Below are 11,194 nucleotides of genomic sequence, written 5' to 3'. Positions count from 1 at the left end.
ACACGCACACACACACACACACACACACACACACACACACACACACACACACACACACACACTCGGTAAAGTAAACTCAACGGCGAGCAGCGTTTTGTTTTATCTTTCGTCCTCTCCTCTTTCCAGCTCTACATCTGGTCTGCGTTTAGAGGGACTTTCTCTTATCGTACTGTACGTGCGCACGCACACACACACACACACACACACACACACACACACACACACACACACTCGTAAACTCTTGTTCGCAGCCACATTCATTCGCTGACTCTTCAGCTTTGACTCAAACGGAGAGAAAACGACCTGCGATACATTTGTCAGGTTTGCAGCCGTGGTGCAAATCTCCCATCATGCATCTGGGCTGCGTCTTACCTGCATGGGGACTGTTGTCAGGCAGACAGAAACACTAACAAACATGACAGATATCTGCACAGAGTACTGCTGTGCTGTGGTATTGAATTACGATTGAACAGTATTGATTTCTGTGCGATTGTTCAGATTATTGATTTCTATTGTGAGACTTTCAATGACTCGTTGAAAGCTGGGAACAATGACCCTGCCGTCGACTACACGGCGACCTGCGCTCAAAAAGCCACATTCAGACTGTCTGACAGCAAGAGCACAAGTTTATGATTTAGTGGAAGTTTCTCTTTTAGGTCTGTGGGGATAAGAACGACGAACCCTGTGTCCACACAGGACGCCGCGAGAGCAGCAGCAGCAGCTTCACTCCTCCATCTGTGTCTACACAGGACGCGTTCAGGCGCAGCGCTGGGTGTAGGTCTCCAGCATCACGAGTGAAATGGAAGGAAAGAGACCTGAGGTGTAAAAATATGCGTTAATGTGCAAATAAAGCAAGTTAAAGTAAAATCTGATCCATCAGACTCACCTGAAACAGATCACACGCCAAGTTTAAGAAAAATGGCTTCGAGAGCACGAGGCCAGACAACGACTTCTCCATTTAAAGAGCAACACTTTGACTAAGTTCAGCTCCAAAAACTGGGTTTGAAAACAAAAAGGAAAAATCCTTCATGTGCGTAAAAACTGTCTTCACCCCAAAATATGTCCCTGAAAATGACTCTTTAAGTCGGATGAAAGTTTTCAGACTTTAAGTTCTTCTCCTGAAACGTCTGGAGACGCATAAAAATACTCTGCTTTGGATGATCATTAGTGTCTGATGTGTTATTTCTACAAAAGCTTTAATTACTTGAATATGCAAACGTTCATTTCACAGGTTTGACAGCTGGAGACAAGACGTCTCCTCCTTCACTCTCAGTGTTTGTACGCTGGAGGCTTCAAGCTTCCTGCTGAACCACGATTGGCTCCAAACTGGCCGTGATGTCACAGGTAGGTACACCTGTTCAACTGAGATTTAAAGGAAGAAACTTCAGCAGGTGAGTGTGGAAACATCCTTCTGGGGTCCAAACGCACAAACATCCTGAATCCAGAGAAACATTTCAGAGCAAAGACTTCCCACTGAGCTTCATCCTGAACCTGAGCTCAGGTGCTTTGACCCACTTCAGCTCACTTTGACTCCAAACCCGAGCCATGAAGGCTGCACGGGTTAAAGAGAAAACAAACGAAAGACAGCAGGCCTGAAGGAGGTGACAGGTAGAGCGACAAAACTCCAAAACACGCCTGACATCTCTGCACATCAGACGAGTTCACATTCCGCTCTCCACACCCACAACGTGCTGCGTTCAGGAGCAGCTGGTAAACCAAAGACACACGGGTCACAGTTACAGAAAGTTCACTGGTCAGAAAAAAGGGGTAATGCTGAGCCTCTTATGTCATTTTAAGCGTGAAAGTGCCAAACAGAAATAAATCACATCAAGTCCTGACACGTCTCCACCCCGTAAACGTCACACGTTGCCGATTAATTCAGGTTTTACGTGAAATCCCAGCAGACTCCAAACACCTCTGTGCATCATCATAAGAGTTCATGTGTAAAACTCTTGATTTCCTCCAGCAGCAGGGCACCAGCTGACAATCACAAAGCCTCCCATGATGAACCACCCGACAGAGACGTCAGGCTGGGCCGCGCAGAGCGCAGTGGTGTCCGCGCACCGTCTGACCAAATGACCAAAAAGCACAAATCTCTGCGGAGAAGCGTGAATTCAGGCCGACATCCCAAAGTTTGACACCACTGACTGAACTCCAGCAGGCTAAAAAGCTCCTTCAACTGTCCTCCTGCAAGTGCAGCCTGTGCAAAGTGACTCCAGGTGTGTGTGTGTGTGTGTGTGTGTGTGTGTGTGTGTGTGTGTGTGTGTGTGTGTGTGAAATGGATTTTAATTTCCTCTTACTTCTCGGTGGAGGCTTGCTGGCCAGATCCGCGACGTGCCTCTGCAGCCGGACCACTCTGCCCTCCAGCGCGCCGGACCGGTGGCACACAGACACCAGCTCCCCCTCCAGCTCCTCCAGGATGCTCACCGAGTGCCGGGACAGATCCGAGAGCTGCCGGAGCACCGAGCACAGGGTGAAGCCGCACACGTCCACCAAGTCCCCGAAAACCTCCGCCTGCTGCCGCGGACGCGCCTCCCGCAGCCTCCCGCCGTCGGGCTTGCACACATCTTTCGGAAGTATCGTCCGCTTGCAAAAAGGCATGATTCCGAAATAACAAACTCCGCAGGTTGTCAAGTTATATCCCTGTGGTCCTTCTCCCTCCGCTTGGCGCACAGACGCATGCTACGAACCCTACGGGAGGAAAAAGTCCGCTGCCGCTGGAGACGCTTGGAGCGAGTTGCGCGTCGTGCGCCCTCATTGTTTTTGACTGCGAGGAGCTTTTCTCGGTTTTTTTCGGTGGAGAGGAGAGACTCAGCTGCTGCGAGGATTCATGTCAAACAGGCCAGACTGTAACACACAAAACATCCGGTTTAAACTTTCAAAATCAAAGCCGGAATTCAAGTTTTTTCCTCCACATAATCCGAATAATCGATGTGCCAAAATGGATGTGAGCATTAATTATGAGGTTTATCAAGCTGTCGTCAGTATTTCAATATGCACACTGACAAAAAGATAAAAGACCATATGAGGCCGGAGAGAAACTTCACTGTATTTTAATAATATTGAATCTTGAAAATAAAACACAGCTTGCACAAAAAATAAAGGTAAAATGATTAAATTTGCTTTTTGTTTAATAGGTTGCCCATTTTTCAAAGTTAAATTCTATATTTTATATGCAGGCCTTGTGATTCTGCTCATTCACTCCTTGAAACAGAAGCAAACTGTCATTGTAATTGATTTTAGATTAATTATTAATTGTGCACTATTGTATAAAGTACATTTTGGACTCTTGTTGATTTGGACGCCTCATAATATTCTGTAGGTGCTTTTATTTTGAAGACATCGAGCCCAGCATCAGACGTCACCTTGTCTGACTTGACGGCGACACGGGGCGCAACAGTCTGGTGTTTCCCGAGAAGAAAACCTGTCTGGAGGAGGAAGAGAGGACGGAGAGAGATGGAGGAAGAGGAGAGGAGAAGAAAGACGAGGAGGCGAGGAGGAGGAGGTGTGGAAGTGTGGAAAGAGGAAGGAGTAAGTCGGGGGGGTGGATCAACTCTTGGGGAGTCCTTCACGCGTCGCTGTGCGCGCCCACGTGTGTGTATTCGCGTGCACGCGTGTCAGCGTGGAAGAAAATGAGCAGAAGTGAGAGAGAGGCTGCAACTGTCCACATACTTTTGTCAACTTCTGGGAAACAGTGAGACGCCTGAGTGTCCACATACTTTTGGCCACGCAGCTCAGCATTCATTTCACTCTGTTGTTGATTAATGTGCATGCTTGATATGCTGGCTGCTGCACGATGGCTAATAAAACGAGTTTGAACTTCAACTTGAGAAAGAAAAGAAAAGAAAGGAAAAGAAAAGAAGATTAAAAGTGCTTCCAAACACGTCAGTGGAGGCTTCAGGGTGTAAAAACGAGGCCGATTTAAACAGCCGGCTTTGGGAATGAGGAGAAGAAGAACCAGAGGAGAGAAATTCCTGAGTGCCAGACAACATGGAGCGCTGCAGGCCCCCTCCTCCATCTTTCTTTCTTTACTCTATAAACTGAGGACAGGTCCAGGCCTCCACTCATATTTCCAGATGGAGAAGCAGTGCATGAATACATAACACACGTCGAGGATCGTGCAGGATCAGAGGAAGTCGTCCCTCCGTCCAAACCCTGGCTTAGAAAGATCCGTTTCTAACATGATTTCTGCATATTAACACTGATTCACAGGGGAATTTACCCACGTGTGTGTTTTTCTGCTACTTTTTCTATTTCACTGGCTCTTTTGAGCTGAAACTGACACTTAAGTCTGTTGTGTCGAATTACAAAACACAGAAGAGCAAAAAGTTGGCGCCTGAAGCTTCAGTTTATTGCAGCGACGCAGAACCGATCACAGATTTTCATATTTGTCCTTTTAACTTTTTAAAAACACTTTTAAAACTTGAAGCTTCGGTTGCAGCGGTGGCGTCCACAGGTGTTTCTTTGAAAAACTACAAATTCAAATCCTAAAAATCGACGCAAAAATCAGCCGAGCCCACTTGTCTGAAGGGCAGGATAAGCAGAATGAAGCGTTGGTTACCAAACCCTGTTAGCTGCATCTGAAACTTCCACATCTGTCATTGTTCTGACGTGCCATGAGTTACCCATTAATGTTACATCACACAGCACAGTCACAAGATTATGATTTCACCGCGCCTCTCGCACATGTGCAGAGGGAGGTTTCTGTTTTCCTGCTTCTTCCGCAGCCCCTGAACGCACCCCAGCCCTGAGCCAGATCTCTCTGGTCAACCAGCATGACCAAAGCCACTGTGAGAGGATTCTTTGCGTCCCCACAAAGTGACAACAAGTGCACGGCTGGGGGGGAGGAAGCGAACGCCTCTTTAGGGCCTCACCTCTCAGGCACACATGACGTGGCCCCCTGGACCCTGAGGAGAAGGGTGGAGGAGCTCCGTCCTCCCTCTGCGGAGCTGTTTGCTTCACAACTGTTTTCCCCAGCCAGCTGCTCACATCTTCTGCTGTAAATCTCACCATCAGCGTGTCCTCTGTTCACCTCGTCTCCTGAGAAGTGACGCACGAATTAAGAGTTTAATTCCAGAACGAGGTCTGAAGAATCTAATTCTTCCTCTGTTTAATCTAATAATTGTGTTCATTTGTCTTCCGCTGGTATTTTCAAGGCCTTTTACACACATGCTAATGATTCAGCCACACTTTGGTTTGTTCATTAGTGATATCTGACTGTTAATGCTCAGAAAACTCACACTTTTTCCATTACAACCTGCAGAAACGATGCATCTGTGCACATATGGAGTCAAGATGGCTGCCACAGCTACACGTCAAGACAAGCTGACTAAAGAAATCCAAGAAATACAACACAAAATATCTAAAAATCTAATCCTGCTAAGTTAACATGCTAAACTTTCTAAGCTAAATGTTGGCATGTTAGCGATACAGTAAGAATCTACTCATGTAAACATATTGGCACGCTAAATGTTGCACGCTAACATAAACGCTAGCGTGATAAAAGCGATGATGCAAGCCTGTTGTCTTACTGTAACGCACGTAACACGTGCTAAAAGGCCAATGGCACTCATGATAGAATGCTAACATGCTTAATATTACATACCAAATGTTAGCATGATGCTGTCTAAAACATACAGTTATGATAATAATACACTGACACACTAAATATTACATGCTAAAGTCTGACCATGTTATCATACTATGCTAGCATGCTAAAGCTAAAAGTTTACATTTTAACGTGTTGTTGGCATAAGATAATGCACATGATAGCATGCTAACTGCACACAACTGAACATGACAACATGCTCATGTAAGATTATTAGCATGTTAAATACTAGACGCTAACTTCAACATCAGCGTGATGTCGAGTCTGTTTTCATACTGTGACACATGTGACACATGCTAAAATGCAGAAAAGATGATGCTAATGATGAATGCTACCATGCTAAATATTAGAAACCAGATGTCAGTGTGTTAATATGCTAATATAAGCATGCTAACATGTTAGCGAAGCCACAATTGTAATTTTCTGGTGTGTAATGAGCTTTATGTTAAAATTAGCTGAGTACATTTACTCAAGTACAAATTTGAGGTACTTCTTCTTTAGAAGCGCACTTGAAAAATACGAGATATTGATCAGGAATCGAATTACTTGCCGCAAACAATGTCTGCTCAACCTCCTGTCTCTTCTGTCTTTTGTGTTTTAGATAATAAGGACATTTTTAACCGCTCTGACCTTTGACCTTCCTGTTGAGACGGTGACAGTTATTGATCATTCCCATTGCTGTCACATGACTGCAAGCTGTTTTTCAGAGTGATTTTAAACCGACATCCAATATTTAACAAGAATAAATCAAAGATCGCAGAGAATTCTTGAGGAAAAACTGAAAAATGTGCAGCATAAATGTCTTTTTTTATTCTTTTTTGCCCGTTAACCGTCACGCAAACCCTCAGATTCAGCCGCCTGCTCGTGGTATTTATCTCATTTTGAAGAAAAGTTATTTAGGCCTTCATCTTTGAGCATCTTCTCACAGAAGAACTTCTTGATTCACTTCACTTTCGTCCTCTTAATCATCTCGTGACACCCATGCTCTCCGTCTCCGTCAGCTGGAGGACACACAGATCTGCTCCTGCAGCTGGAGGTGGATTTACAGCGCGGTGACGTCTCAGCGCTCCTCCACAACACTTTCCAGGACTCTCCACTTTCTCTGGAGCCTTGTGAAAACTCCCTCTTCTCCAGGCCCGCGAAACGCACCCCTCCTCCCTGATACCCCTCCTCCACCCCCCCCCCAAAAAAAGCACATCTGGCCATCAGAGCGCCCCCTGGGCCCCCTTTAGAAACCCCTCCCAGACGTGAACTTGGCCTACCTAAATGTTTTTGTTCATGCAGCCTGTGTCTGTCTGACGGAGAGGGGGATGGAGCGAGCGAGCGAGGAGGAATTTCAACATAAACGGCCTTTTATTGACACAATTGAAAACATCAACATGAGAAACTTATGAGAGGCAGAAGAGAGCGAGCGTGTGTGTGTGTGCGTGTGTGTGTGTGCGTGTGTGTGCATGTGTGTACGTGATGGCAAAAATGTTAACATGAACTGCGCAAGCGGCTGGAGAAAGAGCGAAGGACGGGAGGGAGCGGCCACATGACATCATCCGCACGGTTGCCATGGCGCTCCACTAATCATATCAGTGTTGTCACTTTGGCCAATCAGTTGCCATGGCAGCCAACGTGTCACTCAGTCAATTAAGCGACGAGCTCGTCAACAGATCGTCCACGATAGGTCAAAGCAGCCGTCCGAAGCCCGCCCTCCCGCCAGCGACCCCGACTGTCACCGAGCCAATCGGCCAATCAGCCGACAGTCAGTCAGGCAGTCAATCACATGGAAGCAATTGATTAGAAACAGCTGTCCTCACCCACTCTCCCCCTCCTCCCCCTCCTCCTCCTCCTCCTCCTCCTCAAATGACTGAGTTCATTGTTTGAGCAGCTCGGCCCGCCTCTCTGCGCTCGCACAGGGAGCACGCTCCACATTCACCTCCATTATTTTGTCCACTTTGTCTCCTCTCACTGTTCAGTCTGTCTCCGTCTGCTGTCCGTCCTCGCTTTAATCAATTAGTTTGTCTCGCTGATGCTCGACTCAATGCAGGTGATCAGCAGTTTATTTCAGAGGGTCCCAAGGTGAATCTGAGGGGCCACGTACGGTGGCCCTGAGATTCTGTGTTGATTTGGCGCCCCCTGTGGACACAAGCGGTAGTGTTCGCACCGGCTAATCGTTTTAAATGCTATTTTTCTTTTTTAAACTTGTTAGCAGGATGTAGATTCAAAGATAAAGCATCATTTGGTCTTTGTCAGATTAATAACTGGAACACGTTGATGGCGAAACAATGAAATCTTTGTTTTGGTGCCGTTCACAAAGCGAGCTGACACTTCAGTAACAGACTCGGTAATAGTCTCGCCTCGCTGCTGCTCGTTTGTTGTCAAACTGGTTAATTTCCTTGTGTTTTGTCTGTTTGTTCAGCTGCAGAGCATTAAGTTTGCAGCGAGCACTCGGGGCCTCTGTTGACACAAGATGAATAATGTAACACCAACGAAATACGACAAAATATTTATTTTTCAGACGGCTCTCTGATTGCCTTTTTTACTTGTGAAATGCTTCTCCCTCGTCACAGGCATCACACGCAGACTTGACTGACTTTTAAGAGGTCAAAAGCCAAAAAGGTTTCTTTTTCCTGGATTGGGTCGCACCATAAATCCATCACTAAATTTGGCTGTCAAGTCCTTCCTAACTTCTTCCAAGCTAGTTTCAAACTCATGATTACTGTGTTGTGTCCCTGAATATGCAAAGAATTTCTTAGCTAATAAAGACTTTAAAATATGTAAATTGGTTCTAAGAAGCAAACATGTAAACAGGAAGTGACAGCAGCATCATGTGCTGTCATATAACTCCCTAAAATAAGGTTTAGGGGCTCAAACAAGACATTTAGCTCACCTCGCAAAACTTCTAAAATATAGGTTTGACTGCAGCTTGTACTGGACACGTGTCGTTTTTATTTAAATATCAATATTTCTGTTATATTTGGCTGCGAAATTATAAGGTTATCACAGGTGAGATGCTGGTAGCCCGCCGATCGACTCAGCGGCCAATCATAGACTCCCCAGTAATCATACGTTTGACAAATTGTTTAATATGCAGGACTTTGATGTCACCTGTTCGAGGTCCTGAGAGTCCCGCTGATGTCGTCTTTGGGCTGAATCTTCTCGTGTGTCGTCCCTGAAAGCTGAAGGACAAAAATACATTTTGGGAGCTGAAAAACTTTCAAGACAAATGCAGTCTGACTGTTAATGAGCCTCTGGTGTGGATGCATGAGGTAGATACACGTATGGAGGCTGAAGGCCTGTTGTTTCCTCTGTTTGATGTGAGTCTGCGCAGCCTCCCGTCACCGTGTTTAATCCTCTGTAAGATAATTCAGCGTATTAGTTTTCTGCTCTCTGAGTGGATGTTTTCCTCCATATTTCCTCTGCAGCTCACATTTCTTTTGCTTTTCTCACCATCCAGCCAAACGCACTTCAAAGCCGCTGTGTGACTGTGCAGAGTGTGTGTGTGTGTGTGCGTGTGCGTGTGCGTGTGCGCGTGAATCAAACGTGATTGTTGCTCCGCTCACGAGGGGATGCAGAGCAGGACCAGAGCAAAGCATGCGCCTGGCGAGTCTCAGATTTCAAATGTTCAAAGACTGCGTTTGGGCATGTGTGCGCGAGCGCGAGCGTGCACGTATTTGTTTACAAGAGCTGGTCCCAGGCCAGCGAAAACGGGGACAAGGCTGCCACTTTTGATTTGCTGGTGAACCGCAAACCCTAAAAGTATTTAAAATGTGCACTTTCATCTTGCTGCACTGCCTCGCGTGCAGGTCTGTTTACACTGCAGCCTCGAGGTCACGTCGAGGTCAGAGGTCAAATGATCTGCTCTCAGTTTGTACCTCAATTACGATCTCTATTACCCTTCCTGGCCATGTGAAAACCACAGATCTCCAAATTTGGTGACTTTGAGTGTGAATTTCTCTGATAAACAGGTTTCCTCCTCCTCCTCCTCCAGCTAAATAAACTCTTTAAAAAGCCTCTCGGATCAGCTGAAAATGCATCGTCACACAGCTGAAAACAGCCTGTTTCACTGAGCTCATCACACTTTTTGGAGATACGTGGTTCTCACAGGACGGCCACGCTGATGCACTGCTGTAGATTAAAGCAGCCAACAGGATATAAAGTCGCTCAACGAGCTCAACCTGAAACATCTACAGCAGTAAAATGCAGCAGATAGAAAAACACTGACAGGAACATTTTACTACAACATGAGTACTTCTACTTACGTCATGTTTTGAATGCAGGGCTTCTACTTGTAGTTTTTTCAGTGTGGTCGTAGTACTTCAGTAAATGATCTGAACACTTCCTCCTCCACTGCTGGATCCTGGAATAGAATAATAAAACACTGACAGGGAACATTTTACTGCAACATGACGACTTTTACTCCTCACACTTAAAATACTTTCACTTGGAGTGGAGTATTTTCACACAGTGGTATTAGTACTCTTACAGTGAAATACTTGAATACATGAGACTCACTGTCCTCACACACTGTCCTCACCTCTCTCTGCCAGGACTGACGGATTAATGTACTGTACAGGGTATCAAAGAGCAGACGGTCATGAGAGCGAACATTACACACATCGACACACACACACCGACACACACACACACCGACACACACACATCGACACACAGGTTCCTGCTGTGTGTGTTGTTATGGTATGAATCATGTGTTGGGAGTGGAAGTCACGGGGGAGAAGGGCAGCGGTGATCTGCGCACACAAACACACACACACACACACACACACACACACACACACACACACACACACACACACAGGTGAATCTGACGGCCAGAACTGGATTAGTTACTCACACACACACACATGCACACACACACGCACACTGAGGTGGTGCGTGCCAGGCCAGGTTTCTGCAGCGCAGAGCAGGCTGTATCCCAGCAGTCACCATATGGACTCGTACTGAAGTCAGAGCACAGAGAGATGATGGAGGGATGGAGTCAAAGATGGAGAGATGAGAGGACGGAGGTAGAGAGAAAGATGGCAGCTATTTCCAAAAGGGATATTAAATGGGAGGAGGGCAGGGATTGGTGCAAAGAAGGGTGGAGAGAGGGTGAAAGATGGGAGGTATTTAGGGAGGGGTGGGAGGTAGGAAAGGCCAAGAAAGAAGGGAGCTGAGGGGAAAGATGGAAGAGAGAGGGAGGGAGGAAGGAGAGAGAAGGAGAGAAGTAAAGAAAAAGGCTATTTTGGGAAGGATGGTAAGGAGGGAGGCGAGGGTGGTTGAAAGGAGGAGGGATATAGGAAGCAAGGAAGGAAGGTAAGGAAAGGGTGAATGGAACGAAGGATGGAAGGAGAAAAGGAGGGATGAGGCAGGAAAAAAGGGAGATGTAGGAAGGACTGACTGAAGGAGAGAAGGGAGGAAGAGGTCTAGGAAATGAGTTAGGGAGTAAAAATAGGAAAGGACAGATGCAAAGACAGAGATATTGAAAAAGAAAGGATGGAGGATAACAAAAAGGAAGTAAAGACAGTTCAGGGAAGGAGAGAAAAGATGAAAACTATGCAGGGAAGGAAGAAAGTGAGGAAGCTTGAAGGGAGGAGG

At 46.2% G+C, this 11,194-nt stretch overlaps 1 protein-coding gene across 3 annotated transcripts in view; it reads right to left on the bottom strand.

Moving 5' to 3' along the window:
* The window catches only part of nhsl2 (NHS-like 2), a 129,394-nt gene extending 118,822 nt beyond the window's left edge, over positions 1-10,572 (bottom strand). The window contains exons 1-4 of one of the 3 annotated variants that reach the window (XM_076725187.1): positions 10,134-10,572; positions 9,859-9,956; positions 8,705-8,775; positions 2,301-2,847 (exon numbers count right to left, since the gene is read on the bottom strand). In XM_076725187.1, coding sequence (XP_076581302.1) covers positions 2,301-2,601 — 301 coding nt within the window. In that variant the 5' untranslated portion in view covers positions 2,602-2,847; positions 8,705-8,775; positions 9,859-9,956; positions 10,134-10,572. The other 2 variants (XM_076725186.1, XM_076725188.1) reach the window with 2 other exon arrangements.
* Between the last annotated feature and the right edge of the window lie 622 nt (positions 10,573-11,194).

Source organism: Chaetodon auriga, chromosome 24, assembly GCF_051107435.1.
Source record: "Chaetodon auriga isolate fChaAug3 chromosome 24, fChaAug3.hap1, whole genome shotgun sequence".
In the NCBI taxonomy this organism is placed as follows: domain Eukaryota; kingdom Metazoa; phylum Chordata; class Actinopteri; order Chaetodontiformes; family Chaetodontidae; genus Chaetodon; species Chaetodon auriga.
The sequence above is the reverse complement of the archived record's forward strand: the minus strand, read 5'-3'. Positions and strand labels throughout refer to the sequence as shown.